The following is a 16,398-nucleotide window of genomic DNA, read 5'->3' on the forward strand; positions in this document are numbered from 1 at the left end:
CTGCTATAGATCAAATAGACCATGATTCTTCCCAAGACAGGGTAAAAAGCAAAATAAAGTCTACCATGAATTCAGATGTACATTTACTAAAATCAATCCAGAGTTTAGAACAAGTTGACCTATTTACACTTAGTTTCCTAAGAATTTATTAACTCAAAAGAAAAAATCAACTTGATAATAGTTTAAGTATCATGCCCAAAGTCCAATCGTAAAATTAAGCTATGGTTTGAAATTCTCGTGGGGCTCAGAGTATCATTACTCCATTTTGGCTTGTACAAAGTATAAATAAAAGTTCCTGTATGCCTGAGTACACAGCATAATTTGGTTCATCATTGTAATACTAGTGGGGGAATAAGACGTCTCATTATGAAAAATTCTCCACTTCATTGGGAAAAAACTGACAATACAGTATTTGGATTATTTATCCTTAAATATTCTGCAGATGACTCAGGAAAGGAAGAAACACTGCATTCATTTATTTGCTCATCAAATATTTATTGAATACCCTCTATGTGCAAAGGCACTATTCTAGGGACTAGGCAGAACAGCAGTAAACCAACAGTCCCTGCTCTCATGGAGCTCACATTCTAGTAAGGAAGACAAAATACACTATGTTGGGTGGTTATGGAAAAGAATAAAGCACAATAAATGGCTGGAATGTGACTGTGAGGGAGAAGAGCAGGACTGCCATCTTAAAATAGTAAGCTCAGAGAAGGTCTCTCTGAGATCACATTTAAACAGAAACATAAAGGTGAGAATAAACAGTTATTAAAGGAATTATCAAATGGAATACAGTATCTACCAATTTAATTTTAATTTGATAGCATTATCAAAACTTTGAGATAATAAACTCTTAGCCAAGTATGGTGTCAAAACAAGAATCAACTTGTTCCAAAAGCTGTTTAAGCTTTATTTTAGTAAATACACATCTAAATTCATGATATGTCTCTCAGTTTCAGTACCTTTACCTATAACATGGAGATACAATAAGAGCCATCTCAAAGGGATGCTGTGAGGATGAATGAAATAAAATGAGAAATGCAAGATGCCGGTGTTTTGCAAATGATAATCACTCAGTATATGGGAGGGTTTAGGATAACTATGATTAAAATGGGCACTCAGGCCAGATGCAGTGGCTCAAGCCTGTAATCCCAGCATTTTACGAGGCCGAGGTGGGTGGATCGTTTGAGCCCAGAGTTCAAGACCAACCTGGGCAACATGGCAAAATTCCATCTCTATTTAAAAAAAACAAGACAAAACAAAGAGACTCAACAAGTGGCGGTGGCAGTCATTATTATTATAGCTGTGTTCTGGGTGGTTTAAAAATCTCTAAAACCCTGACTTTCTTTGGATGCACAGAATACAATGAGACAAATAGTGTTTTATTCTGCTAAAATCCTCCTTACCTGTTGGAAGGAATCTTCAAACAATGTCTGCCGGGACACATTGATCTTTACATGACTGGGTAGTGCATTAGACTAAAAACAAAAATAATATCATAATATCATCTGAGTTATAGTATATGTATTGTATAAATGGAAGACTAAATTATTGAGTATAAGATTTATTTACCACTGTAGTACCTGGCACAAATAACGGAAGTGAGCAAGTTTCCACCTAAAGCTGCGTTCATAAGCAATTTGTGGACCACCTTTAGTTCTAAAGAAAAATAAAAATAAACCAAATTAACTCATAATAAACTTGAATATTTAGTATTCAGTATAAAATCAGAATGTACTAAAGTCCTACAAAATACCACAGGAAGTTTTTTGCTGGGAGAGAAGGGTATACATACATGGTGGGCCAAAAGCAGCTCAAGTAATGGGGACTATTACAGCAACAGGACACACACATACACAAAGAAGGACATTGTATTTATGGCTGGATCTTTTGTTAGTGAGTTAAATGAAATATCAAAGTCTACTATAGACTATTTCAAAGAAAATCTTTGATAATCCTTAAATCTAAGGAGGACAGAAGCTCCAGACAGAAGAGACGTGGAAGGAAATTCTACCACATCCTAAGCCTAACCTAAAACCCAAACAAATGTTCCTGGAGATAATAAGCAAAGCAAAATCAAATTCCTAGAAACAACACTGTCATCCAGATCACATGGTTCAGGTGGTCAGAGAGAGAAAAGGCAGAGTTGGTGGCATGGCACCTAGGAATACAGGTTTTACAATATGGTTTGACTCAGTGACAGAGCCTGGATCTCTTGCCTATTGATTGAGGGCCTGACAGGCACAAAGAACTTTCATAATCTTAAGGAACACTTTGGAACAGATGAAAAATGTTCTCTTGTGTTGTCAGGTTCAAGTGAATTCACTTATTCAAAAAGCATTTACTGAATGCATAGCTGGTACCTGGCTTTCTTCTAGACAGTGACAGCATTACTTATTAATAGGTAAAAACACCTGTTTTGTGGAGCTTATGTACTAGTGAAGGAGATAAGACAAAACAATATAATAAATAAGTAAAGTACAAATGTCTTGTCACTCCTGACCTAGAACAATAAAACAATAAAAAAGGCATTATTAAAAGGACAAAGGATAAGGACTGATATGAGAAGCATTTTGTAATTTTCAAAAGGGTAAAAAGAGTAGAGCTCATAGACAAAGTGACGTTTGAGCAAAAACATGAAGGAGAGGGCAAAAGCCATATGGAGTTTCAGGAAAAGAGCATACCAGGCAGATGGAATAAGGGCTAAGACCCAAGGTGGAAGCTGAAGGTGGTGAAGGCACAGCTAGCGGCCAAGGAAGCTGGAACACGGTGAATGAGGAGGAGCGAAAACCAAGAAGAGGTTGAAGAGCTAAGAGGGGTCAGATCCTATAAGGCCATTTAGGCTGTTGTAAAGTGTGCTTTTTACTTATTGAGATAGAAACCACTGAAGGGTTTTGTGCAAATAAATGACTTTTAATTTAACTTTTGTTTTGGAAATTCAGTCTCTGTGCTGTACGGAGAATAACAACATTGTACAAGGTGTGGGAAGAAAGCAGAGAGAGGACTCTGCTACCAAGCCAGGCAATGATAATGGTAGCTTGGACCAAAATGGTGGCAATGGGGGTGGTGAGACACAGCTGGATTCTAGATATGTTTTGAAGTTGAGGTAACTAGAATTCTTGATGGACTGTTTGTAAGGTAGGAGAGATAGAGGAGTTGTGGATGATTCCACATTTTTTTTTTCCTAAGATGGAGTTTCACTCTTGTTGCCCAGGCTGGAGTGCAATGGTGCAATCTTGGCTCACTGCAACCTCTGCCTCCCGGGTTCAAGCAATTCTCCTGCCTCAGCCTCCTGAGTAGCTGGGATTACAGGCACATGCCATCACGCCCAGCTAATTTTACCATGTTGACCAGGCTGGTCTTGAACTCCTGACCTCAAGTGATCTGCCTGCCTCAGCCTCCCAAACTGCTGGGATTACAGGCATGAGCCACCACACTAAGGTGATTCCAAAATTTTTGACCCAAGCACATGCTAGAGTGGAGTTATCATCAGTTATGACAGGGAATATCACAGGTAGGGCTGGGTTTTTGTTGTTGTTGTTAGAATTTTTTTTTTTTTTTAGAGACGGGGTCTTGCTATGTTGCCCAGGCTGGTCTCAAACTCTTGGGCTCAAGTGATCTACCCGCCTCAACCTCTCAAAGTGCTGGGATGACAGGTGTGTGCCACCATGCCTGGCCAGAGAGCAGGTTTTACAGGACCTATCAAGAAGGAGTTACAGGTGGAGATGTCAATAAGCAGCTGAATATAGAAAGCAAAATTTCAAGTGAGAAGTCTGAGCTAAATCTGTGAGTCATTAGCAGGCACATGTTTTAAAAGCATAATACTGAATGAGATGCATCAAGAGAATGAATGTAGTTAACAAAAAAAAAAAAAAAAAGAGGCTTTGGGAAAAAGGGAGCACTCAGCAAAATAAAGAAAGAACAGAAAGGCAGAGGGAAATCAAGAAAGTATGGCTCACAGCACTACTTTTGCCAGGAGAGAGAAATGTATTGTATCAAATGTTCCTGATAAGTCAAATCAGACAGGACTGCAAACCAATGCCTGGATTAACAATGTGAAGATCATTGGTGCCCTTGCAAATTCAGTGTCAGGGGAACTTCCTTGGAGTTGGTTTAAAGGAGAAACTATGAACAGTAATACAGAGACAACCATGCAAGTAGCTTTCCTGCAAAGGGGAGCAATAAAAATGAATTGTGGGCTGGGTATGATGGCTCATGCCTGTAATCCCAGCACTTCGGGAGGCCAAAGCGGGTGGATCGCCTGAGGTCAGGAGTTTAAGACCAGCCTGGCCAACATGGCGAAACCCCGTCTCTACTGAAAATACAAAAACTAGCTGGGCGTGGTGGCGGGTGCCTGTAATCCCAGCTACTCGCGGGGCTGAGGCAGGAGAATCACTTGAACTCAGGAGGCGGAGGTTGCAGTGAGCTGAGATCGCATCATTGCACTCCAGCCTGGGCAACAGGAGCGAAAGTCCATCTCAAAAAAAAAAACAAAAAAATGAACTGCGATTGAACACACTGGTAAAGGAAAGAGTTGTAATTTTTTTTTTTGCTTTTTTTTTAATATCTAGGAGAAATAACAGCTGATAAGAATAGGTAGAGAAATAAAACCTGATAATGCAAGACAAAGGTGATAACTGTTGGAGCAATTAAGTAGAAAAGTGGGGGTAGGAATCGAATGTACCAGCAGAGGAACGAGACTTTGATAATAATGACAGTTCATCTATAGGAACAGGAGGGAGGAGAGATGGTAGGAGACGGACAGATATGGTGGTACAACTTTGCAAAAGACCTTTTAGGATTGCTTCTATTTTCTTAGTTATGCAAAGACATTACACCTTAGAGTAGAGTAAGAATGAAGGAGAGATCTGTCAACTGCTTAATTAAGGTATCTTTAAATCTGGAAAATCATTTCACTGACCATCTCAATGCAGTAGTGTGATGTGGCAGTTAAGAGCACAGAGTCTAGACAGAGACTGACCGTCATTGTTAGAAACTAGCTCCATTACTTGCCTTATAACTTTGCACAGTTAGTTATGCTCCCTATACCTCTCCTCACTTGGTAAAGGGAAAAATAATAGTATCTACCTCAAGGGGTTATTGGAAGATAAAATGAGTTAATACCTATGAAGTACTTAGAACAATCCTTGGCACACAGTAATCACTACATAAATAGTTGCCATTGTTATTATTAAGGAATTACATGCTGCAAATCCATTGTCAAATGAGAGCAAAAACAGCTATACTAAGGTTTCACTTGTGTAGGTTTTCTTGAACCAAAAAGTAAAATGTTTTGCTAAACTTGAGGATAAATTAGAGACTAAATCTCATGTGCTCACTAAGCAATATTTAAAGGAGAACTTCAGGTTTTCACTCACACAGATGACTTCCCATTGCGAGGATCTTTGAATGTTGTTGTTCTTGTGTTATGATCAACAAAGTACCTTACACCTTCACGAGTATATCTAATTTCCCAGCCTTCTGGCAGGGGTTCTTCATTCTGTAAGCTAAAAGATAAAGTTAAAATCACAAGATGAACCTTTTCTAAGTACTAAAAATATCTCATTCAAGGTTGGTTGGTCCTACCTACTGATAAATGCAAGATGACTAAAGGCTGCTGTATATACATACCCTTGAGTTCTTGGATCTTCCCACTGGGTTGTTTTTGTGTTATGATTCACAAAGTAAACCCTGTCTGTTGAATCCACTCTTTTTTCTGAAACATAAAGTGAGTATAATATTTAATAACTATTTAGGATCTATATATAAAATAAGGAACATATATAATTATATATATTATACATTATATATATAAAAACATATCAGGGATATATGTATCCCTTATTATATATTATAGTATATATTATATTCTATATAATATATTCTACAATATGTAATTCTATAATATATAATCTATATATTCTGTATATATAATATATAGAATATATAATCCATATTAAATATATTATATATTATAAGGGATATATATATGTTAAGGGACATATATAAGGGAGATATACACATATATAAAATAAGGGATATATATATATATATATATATATGGAGATATATATATCTCCCTTATAGATCATCAGCAAAAACAGCTTACCCCAGCCTGGTGGCAAAGGTCCATAAGGGTCATTTTCTGCAGCTAACATTGAAGCCTGATTGGAGAAAAGATTAGGGAGAGAAATAAAATAACAGTGTTTTAATATGAAAGTAGAAATAAGCCAAGCATGTGGCAGAATCACATTTTATAATAATTTTCTAAAAATATGATAAGGGGCTGGGCGCAGTGGCTCACACCTGTAATCTCAGCACATTGGGAGGGCAAGGTGGGAGGATTACTTAAGCCCGGGAGTTCAAGACCAGCCTGGAAGACCCTGTCTCTATTAAAACAAATTTTTTTAAATTAGCCAGACGTGTTGGCACATGCCTAAAGTCCCAGCTACTTGGAAGGCTGAAGTGGGAGGATCACTTGAGCCCAGGAGGTGGAGGCTACAGTGAACTGTGATCACACTACTACTGCACTCCAGCCTGCACAACAGAGCGAGAAGCTGTCTCAAAAATATATCTGTATTATTATACAGACAGATAGATAGATAGGTCTACATTATAAGGAAATAAAGCAATTTCAAGACACAAAGTTCTTTGTTTTTTGAGACAGGATCTTCCCACTGTATTACCCAGACTGGGGTGCAGTGGCATGATCTCAGCTCACAGCAGCCTCTGCTTCCCGGGCTCAAGCAATCCTCCCACCTCAGCAACAACCCGAATAGCTGGGACTACAGACATGTGCCACCACACCCGGCTAATATTTGTATTTTTTGTAGAGACAAGGTTTTGCCATGTTTCTGAGGCTGGTCTCCAACTCCTAGGCTCAAGCGATCCACCTGCCTCGGCCTCCCACAGTGCTGGGATTACGGGTGTAAGCCACCGCTACCAGCCAAGACACAAAGTTCATAAAATGTCATGAAGAGGAGACTATCAACTAATCAAATTAATTATTAGTTTTTCTAAAATGATTTAAAAATAATACACTGGCATCAATACTTTACTCTCCCAGTCCTTCCATACTAATCTATAGAGGGAAGATGAAATGGGAGAAGAACATATAGGAAATTATGATGTTTAAATGAGGCAATATTATTTGTTTAAAAATAGAACAGTTATCACAATTTTCTTTAAAACAAATGCCCACTAATAAAACTAACACTCAACTCCAGTATCATTTATAGAAATAAACTTTTAATTAGTATCTTTTATATTTTCATACATACATAAAAACACATTTTTATGTATGCCTCCATTCTTACAACCTAGAAATATACGCTGAAGAAAACATAAGCATTCTATCAAGAATTCTATAATAATGACAAATATAAAAATCATTATCTGAAAAATAATTTAAGTATATGCATCTTGATGAATATAATCCTGTAACAGACCCTGTTAATTATACTCAATATTTATCTTCCACCTGTTCTTGAGAACCAAATCCCTGTTTTGTTGGAGGTAGAAACGTGGCCATAAAGATCATTCCATTCCCCCTCCCCTGCAGCTGAGTTGGTAGAGTGACCAGTTCTGGCCAATGAGGTATAGGCAGAAGGCCATGGTGAGGGCATCCTTTGCTAAGTAAAAAAGGCAAGGGCTTGCAACAACAGAGTCATCTGCCCTTTCAATTCCTCTTTTTCTTCTTGCCTAGACTGTGGATGTGAGGCCCACAGTGCAGAGCTCCATATAAATGAAGTAACAGGCCTGAAGTGCGATACGGATGGAAGAGCAAAAGGGCAGAAAGAATCCGGGTCCTTGATGACACCACTGAGTCAATGCAGCACTTAGACTTTTACCCCAGACTTGATGTTGTACTGACATAATTAAACCTCAATGTGTTTAAGGAGATTCTATTACTTGTAAGATAACAATCTTCTGATACACATGTGTTACCTCATTCTGCCCCTGTTCACCAAAGGTTTTCATGTATACAGGTAAGTCCAACCAAAAACAAAGCTATATGTATTACTTTTTATGTATGTATATAGCTATATATATTACTATATATACCACACGGTATAATTACTATATATAGCTAAACTATGGAACCTTACCACAGATTTCTGTACAAGTCATGGAAGAACCAGCAATTGAAGGCAGCAGGAAACACTATGGAAACTAGGCTGCCCACTCCCTCCCTGCTAGCTACATATAACCAGGAGAGTAGGTCAACCTGCAAATGAGAACTTACTATTTAACCTCTGAAAAAAATGTGGTTGAAAGAGCCAGACTGAGGCAGGATTTTGGAGAAAGTTATCTACATTTTCTTTCTATGTCTCTTTCCTACTTGCTTTCTATCTGCTAGCTTCTACATTTTAGGTTTCTTCAAGTTGCCTCAAAACACTATCTGTAGTTGTCCAGTACTTAAAATTTATCTTTTCTACCTCCTGTGATCACACCATTTATCAGAGGAGTTTTGTTTTGTTTTTTTCCACTCCTCTCACGGATGTTTGCTTATGGCAATAAGTAAATCACCAATTGGTCAAATTTTCAGACAGCATTAGATTTTTTGGATAAAACTTTAGAGTTCTAGAAATATCTTTGATGGGGCAAAACAGATGAGTGTTGCTTCTTAGAATCTGGGAAGAGAATCAGAATAGGTAGAATACTGCAAGACTGGCTCTAAGTAAAATCATAAGGTAACTGGTTTTGTTGAAAACAAACAAAATTATTACAAAAGTGGAGGATTGAAAATTAGTAAAAATATTATTTTATTAAGAAATGCGTTTATGAAACTACCCCTTAGTAAGGATATAAAACTTAAAGTATAAGTTATGTTAGTAAACTAGAATATTTAAAAATATTATAAAGTGCTTATATATATATCAGAAACACTATTTATTAAAGATTAACTAAAAAATATCTTGTAACACAGTCTATACCATTTCTAAAAATCACCAAAATAGATATGTGATTATGGTCAAGGGATAGCAAAAAAAATAAAAAATAAAAATTAAATAAATAAATAAATAAATAAAAATAAAAGAAACACCTGATGGAGGAAGTTATGTTAACATCTTATAATTTGCTAATTACCGAATAGAGGTATCGTTGGTTAAACTGTTGCATAGCTCCCTGCAATTGGTTCCGCTGAGATTGCCACTGTTCAAAATTTCGGACAGATTCCATGGTAGGCCGCTGCCATGTTGTTGTTCTGGTGTTATGATCCACATAATAAACTCTTCCACGATCATCAACTCTTCTTTCCCAACTACCACAAATAAACAACAATAAACAATAATCTCTCAATGTAAGAAAATGAAAAGCAGTTATTACTTCACTCAATTTAAATAGTAAGTTCAAGACATGTTAAAATAACTAAAACATATAAAACTATGAACTATTCATTTTAGCTAAATTATCTTCCCATTCTACCACTAGTATCTTTTTTTTTCCTTTAATCACTATAATGTTTAGTCCCGCACTAGAAGAGTTTGCTTATTTTCTTTTTTTTTTTAAATTTTACTTTAAGTTCTGGGATACATGTGTAGGACATGCAGGTTTGTTACACAGGTATACATGTGCCATGGTCATTTGCTGCAGCTATCAACACATCACCTAGGTTTTAAGCCCCGCAAAGGGAGGGAAAGCATTAGCCCTAATATAATTTCTAAAGACTGTCTAAAAAGATGCCACTGAATGAACAGTTTCAGTATCAATCTGGCTACCCTTTCTCCCTCTTTTTTTTTTTTTTTGAGATGGCGTTTCGCTCGTTACCCAGGCTGAAGTGCAATGGCGTGATCTTGGCTCACTGCAACCTCTGCCTCCCAGGTTCAAGTGATTTTCCTGCCTCAGCCTCCTGGGTAGCTGGGATTACAGGTGCAGACCACCATGCCCAGCTAATTTTTTGTATTTTTAGTAGAGATGGGGTTTCACCATGTTGGCCAGGATGGTCTCGAACTCCTGACCTCAGGTGATCCTCCCACCTCTTGGCCTCCCAAAGTGTGGGGATTATAGGCATGAGCCACCGTGCCCGGCCTCTCCTTCTTTCTTTGATAAGCATTTACTGACAGTGCTTGCTGTATGCCAAGCAATCTGCTCTATAGCCAATGCCCATGTTCCGAATGAGTTAACTGAACTCTTTTTATTACTTTTTAACTCACCTTCCTGCCATTATATTGCTGCCAATTTTCTTCCTGAAACGCAGGTGGACTCCATGTCGTTCCACCCATGATGGCTCATTGGCATGGCATAAAAATGAATTGTCCATATTTTCAGCCTCATCTCCCTGAGATCCTATCCTACAAGGGTCTCATGTGAGAGTCCAACCAACTATTTGCTGGTTCCAAGGGTGTCATGAGGTGAATTTTGTTTCCCCTTTGTCTCACAGAATACCTTTCCCTATTTCTCTACCAACCAGATTTCTACTCATCCTCCAGGGTTCACTCCAACTCCCACCTGTTCTACACATGTAGGATCTATTAAACCAATTTTTGTTATTAATTTATAAAATGATTGTAAATTTCTTTCAGCAACCAATTATAAATTCCTTAACCTTATTACTAAAAATACCATGGGGTCACAAAGAGAATAATAGATGCTAAAGATGAAATTAAAGACAACCTCTGCCTAATTCTGGGACAACAGTTTCAGTGAAATAAGCCCCATGTCATGGTACTCAATGAATGGGCTAAATGAATGACTATAACTTGATGATCCTGTCATAGTTAAAATGAACTTCATGGTTTGCTATATTGCAATATCGGCGCCATGTTTTCCAATACGTTCTCATTTAATACTGTAGAGTAAAGGCCTGAGTGCTTTATTCCGTAAAAGAGAAATATCCTACAAAAATAACATTTCTCTGCCTTGAATTTTCTAGATTTTGAATGTGTTTTATAATGGTGGGCTTTAAATTGAATCTGGAAGGGAAATCTGAGAAATATATTCCAGGTACACACAGAATATGTGAGTAAATGAATGCAAACAGTACAATTCGACTAGCTATCAGTGCAGTTATGTCGACAGTTATGAAAGAATACAAAGGTAAAGGAAGACTCGTTTGTGAATGGCCTTGAATGACAGCCTAATAGTATGAATTTTAGTATGTAATAAAAACTTTATTAATTTCAAACCTTCTACAATTTTAGGTATAAGTTCACTCATGGCGATCTTTGTAGATCATAGTTTTGGGCTACTTTAATATTTAAGTCATTAAATCTTATGAAATAACATAGTTTAGATCACTATCCATGGAGAACCATACATATAAACTGTCCTAAATATTACCTTTCTTTCCTTAAAAAAATTACAAGGAAGGATTGACAACTGACCAAATTTTGCAACTTCTTTCGGTAACTCATCCCAATGCTGGACAGTCTCTTGAGGAAGCCCTACAGATTATCTAATCTCATTGACTGAACATTCATTATTTATATAAGGAAATGTAAAGAAATTGAATATATGCAGAATGAAAGAATCAAATTATGCTGTACTAAATAAATTTAAAAACCACATGTGTGATAAAATGTAACTGCAGATGCATAAAGAGTGCTATATTACCCTGGAGGTAAAGGTTGTGGTCTCTCCCATGTGGTAGTTCGAGTATTATGATCCACATAATAGGTTCTACCATGAGGATCTTTTCTTTGTTCCCACCTTTAATAAAAATACAAAAATAACAGTAAGAGACAACACACTAGGACAATCTTAAAAATGACTCTTCCTTATAAACAGAAAAATTACAGAAAAGCTTTACATTAAAAGACTATACACACACACAGCCATATATATAAAGGCTATTATGTATATACATAAGTGTTCATTTTCTCAATTATTAGCACTTTTTTAACCTCTTAATTATTCCCTTTTTATTACGGTATTGGAAACTTAAAAAGTATAGTTAGCAGAAAAGGAATAGAATACCCCACATTTTAAAAAGTTACTTATAGAATTCCAAATTATCAGAAAACACAAATTGAATCAAGAATGAAGAAACCTTCAACTTAATATTAAATCCAAGGCACAAAATGTCTATGAAGTAATATATTGATTTTGCTATAATTTCAAAAGTACCCATCTAAAAGACTTTTAGCAGAAATCGCCTTAAAGAAGTATGTGGTGATACTGTCCCATGAAAATTCTTTCATCTGTGCACACAGTGTCTTTTCTTTGTGCATATCTATCCTAATTTTGGTTTTGGTTTTGGTAGGTCTCTGAATTTATGGAAATGACATTTTTATCTTTTTCCTGTTCTATTTTGAAGACTCTCAATCTCTTGTTTCTCCCATTCTCATTTTTTCTTCTGTGATTCCTGTTAACTTCTCTTCAACCTTTTCTTAATATGGTATAGAAGAATAATTTTTAAAAATAAAAACTGGTGGGCCGAGCATGGTGGCTCACACCTGTAATCCCAGCACTTTGGGAGGCTAAGGAGGGTGAATCACCTGAAGTTAGGAGCTCAAGACCAGCCTGACCAACCTGGAGAAACCCCGTCTCTACTAAAAATCCCAAAGGAAAAAAAAAAATTAGCCAGCCATGGTGGCACACACTCCTGTAATCCAAGCTACTGGGGATGCTGACGCATGGTAACTGCTTGAACCCAGGAGGTGGAGGTTGCAGTGAGCCAAGATTGCACCGCACTCCAGCCTGGGCGACAGGGCAAGATTCTGTCTTAAAAATATAAAATAAAATAAAATATAAATAAATAAATAAATACAAACTGGTACTTCTCAGTTTAAGACTCTTGTTTTCAATTTTAAAATAGAATAACCAGAAAATATTTTCCTTTTTCTTAAACACAAGAACTCGAGAAGGCAGTGTTTCAGAAGGGACATGAAAGAGTATTCCTGGGGTGCTGTCAATGTTCTCTTTCTTGACTCGTGTGATGGTTACAAATGTGTAATTTGTGATAAATCAGTTCCATCTATATATTTTGAAGGAAAGTACTTTTCTGTGTATGTGTGATGTTTTACAATAAAAGATTCTGTTTTTAAATGTGAGTGCTTATCAAGAAGCCCTAACTTGGAATGGTGAGTTTTGATAAGTTGTCCTGCACCAAGAGGGAGGCTCAAGGATCTCCCATAAAGAATCCAGCACTCTTCCCTTCTACCTCCCTTCCCCATCTGCAAAGTTTTGAGAGAGGATCAAATAGCTTTTCCCTATTATTTGTTAATATGGTAAATTTATATTTTCAAAAAAAATTTTTTTCTTTTTTTGAGACGGAGTCTCGCTCTGTCCCCCAGGCTGGAGTGCAGTCGTGCAATCTTGGCTCACTGCAAGCTCCGCCTGCCAGGTTCACACCATTCTCCTGTCTCAGCCTCCCAAGTAGCTGGGACTACAGGTGCCCGCCACCACGCCTGGCTAATTTTTTGTATTTTTAGTAGAGACGGGGTTTCACCATGTTAGCCAGGATGGTCTCGATCTCCTCACCACGTGATCCTTCCACCTCAGCCTCCGAAAGTGCTGGGATTACAGGTGTGAGCCACCACGCCCGGCCTATTTTCAAATATTAAATCAATCTGTGAGAACCCCCCCCAAAATAACCCAATTAAATTTATTTTTTTATTAAGAGTGCTTATTTTCTTTAAATTATTTTTATACATGATAACCATATATACTGAAACTACTCCCTAGTTTGCACCCATAAGCACATACATACTTAAAATGACAAATGCACACAAAAAAGTAAAAAATTTGTTTAGTCTGCATCCAACAAACCTAAGTCACAAAATGCTTAAGTAGTAACCATAAACAATAAAGATTCCCAAGTTCAGAACTCACTCGGGATCACAAAAATTATTAAACTTGCCTATTATATCCTACACTGGAACACTCATGATATTCAGAACTGAAAAACTTAGATATTTCTTATAAAGCATTTCACTAAAATCAGACAATCTGAAAGTTATGATTTACTTTATTTGTTTATATAAAAAGCTCACGGGAAAGAAGGAGTTAAATATAAAATTTCATTTTAAAGGCTTTTCAGGAATATGTCTAACATGTACCAATGGGCTATTCTGTATGCAAGCTTAACTACCAAAACCAAATGAATACCTAAAAACCTGATCAAGTTTCACTTTTGCTATTTTTAGGTAATAATTCCCATAAGCAGTCCTTGAATTTTTATTGCTATCCTATAGCAAAATTTCCTGGCTTCAACTGTATCTTCACAAATATCCTTTACTATTTTTAATTTAGCTTTCATTTTTTATCAAAATTACATATACTTTCAGATAGTTTAAAATATACCTTCATAGCTATATAATTATATATACCTTCACATAGTTTAAACAGAGTCATATAGTCTATGAGACTTATTGCAAAAAACAACAGTACCTACTGTCTCTTTCACTTCATTTTCCACTCCCCAAGGCAACATTTTCAACTGTTTCAGTCCATTTTTTTGGTATTTACTTCTTTTACTTATTAACTTCCTTGACTTATTGTGATTTGTTTAATTTCAAACATAACGTACTGACTTTTTACTAGCAAAAGTGAAGCTGCAGGTCTCTTTCCTGCACACATACACATCTACACTTACCCTCGTCCCAATCATTCCAAATATACACGTACGTTGTACCTTCCCTTACAGTTATCATTATGACTATGTAAACTCTCCCCACAGCTGAGCCATGGAACAAACCCTGATGTCTTTTTTTAAAAAATACTATTAGCTAGAAAAATTATCTCCACTTCCATTTGCTTATTGTCTACATTCTTATCGTTAAACCCCAAATACTTTTCCAGTTGCATAAATCTCCTCTTAAAATGTTCAAGCTCATTAGCTGTTCTATGATTGCAACTGCCTTCTGATTAGCTTCTAGTCTAGACTGAGTGCTGTCTGAGGCCACTTTGGGCTTTCCTTTACCATTGTGCGGCATTCCTTTCACTCCTCTCCTAGCAGACCCTCTAATTCCTGCATCCAACGTCTTTTACTTTCACTACCTAGTTTTGGGAAAACATAGTCCTAAGAGCTTTCTAAGAAACGAGACATAAGAAGTGAACTTTTGGAAACCTAGGATATGGAAAAATGTATTTATTCTACACAAACACTAAACAGTGTGGCTGGATACAGAATTATATGTTGGGTATAATTTCCTTCAGCATTTAAGGCATGGACCCACTGTCTTCCACTGTATTCTAGCTTTTCATTTTGATTCTAGGAAATCTGATGCCATTCTGATTATTATGAAACCTGCTTTATTTTTTCAATCTCTGAAAATATTTAGAATTCAATTGGCCCCAAGGTACTAAAATTTTCACAACAAATTGTCTTAAAATAGATGTTTTCATTTATCATCCTGGATTTTTAGTGAGCCTTTTCAATAAAGAAATTTGTGTTTATTCTTCAATAAAGAAATTTGTGTTTGTTATTTTGTTAAGCACTTCCTCCCATTTTCTCTCTTTCTAGAACTTTTCTTATCAGACTGTCTGAACTGGTCCTTATGTGTTACTCCCTGGCAAATTTCTTTACCTTTATCAGTCAAATTTCACACTGAATTAAATTTCCAAGAGTTTTTTAGTCCTTTGAGTATTCCATTTTTATAGCATTGAGTTCTTGTTGTATGTATGTCATATCTACTTTTATCCCTCAGAGGATATTAAAATAGTCTGTTATCTTTTTTTATTTTTTTGAGATGGAATCTCGCTCTGTCATTCAGGCTGCAGTGCATTGGTGTGATCTCAGCTCACTGTAACCTCCGTCTCCCAGGTTCAAGCGATTCTTCTGCCTCAGCCTTCTGAGTAGCTGGGACTATAGGCGTGTGCCACCATGCCTAGCTGATTTTTGTATTTTTAGTAGAGACAGGGTTTCACCATATTGGCCAAGCTGGTCTCGAACTCCTGACCTCGTGATCTGCGCGCCTAGGCCTCCCAAAGTGCTGGGATTACAGACGGGAGCCACCGCGCCCAGCCCTAGTCTGGTATCTTAAAACAGTATTTTCTAGGTTGTTTGTTTTGATCTCTATCTTTCAAATTAAGAGGTTTCCCTCAGATGTCTAATGAGAAGAGCACTGACGACTGGGAGTTTTATGTGTTTGGGTGGGGCTTGTGGATTGTGGATTAATTAAAGAGTGATAATAATGGTGCTGTTTTGTTAGAGAACAATCTATATTAGTATTTTCAGTGTTTTGGGGAGGTCTTCAATAGAAGATACTGTCAGTCTCCTGGTTGAAGAGGTAAAATCCTGGTTGTCAATATTCTGGGATCTGTGTTGAGTGTGTCTTTGAAAATTTACCTTACAACCTTCTTCACTTATTAACCTTTCAAAGGCTCACTTAAGTCTGCTGATTTAGGACAGTATCTCTGACCTCCAATGTGCCTGGTGTTCCCAAGTGTCAAGTATCTCCAGTGAGGAAACCCCTAGGCAGAGCAGAAGTCCTGGCTGCAGGGAAGGGACTT

The 16,398-nt window shown here is 36.9% G+C and overlaps 1 protein-coding gene across 5 annotated transcripts in view; it reads right to left on the minus strand.

Moving 5' to 3' along the window:
- The window catches only part of WWP1 (WW domain containing E3 ubiquitin protein ligase 1), a 122,570-nt gene that overhangs the window by 31,830 nt on the left and 74,342 nt on the right, over positions 1-16,398 (minus strand). For all 5 annotated transcript variants that reach the window (XM_030794873.1, XM_030794874.1, XM_030794875.1 and 2 more), the window contains 7 exons: positions 11,557-11,652; positions 9,091-9,265; positions 6,110-6,164; positions 5,632-5,716; positions 5,379-5,507; positions 1,584-1,659; positions 1,407-1,478 (listed from right to left, as the gene is read on the minus strand). In XM_030794873.1, coding sequence (XP_030650733.1) covers positions 1,407-1,478; positions 1,584-1,659; positions 5,379-5,507; positions 5,632-5,716; positions 6,110-6,164; positions 9,091-9,265; positions 11,557-11,652 — 688 coding nt within the window. The remainder of the gene's footprint in view (positions 1-1,406; positions 1,479-1,583; positions 1,660-5,378; positions 5,508-5,631; positions 5,717-6,109; positions 6,165-9,090; positions 9,266-11,556; positions 11,653-16,398) is intronic.

Source organism: Nomascus leucogenys, chromosome 16, assembly GCF_006542625.1.
Source record: "Nomascus leucogenys isolate Asia chromosome 16, Asia_NLE_v1, whole genome shotgun sequence".
Taxonomy (NCBI): Eukaryota; Metazoa; Chordata; class Mammalia; order Primates; family Hylobatidae; genus Nomascus; species Nomascus leucogenys.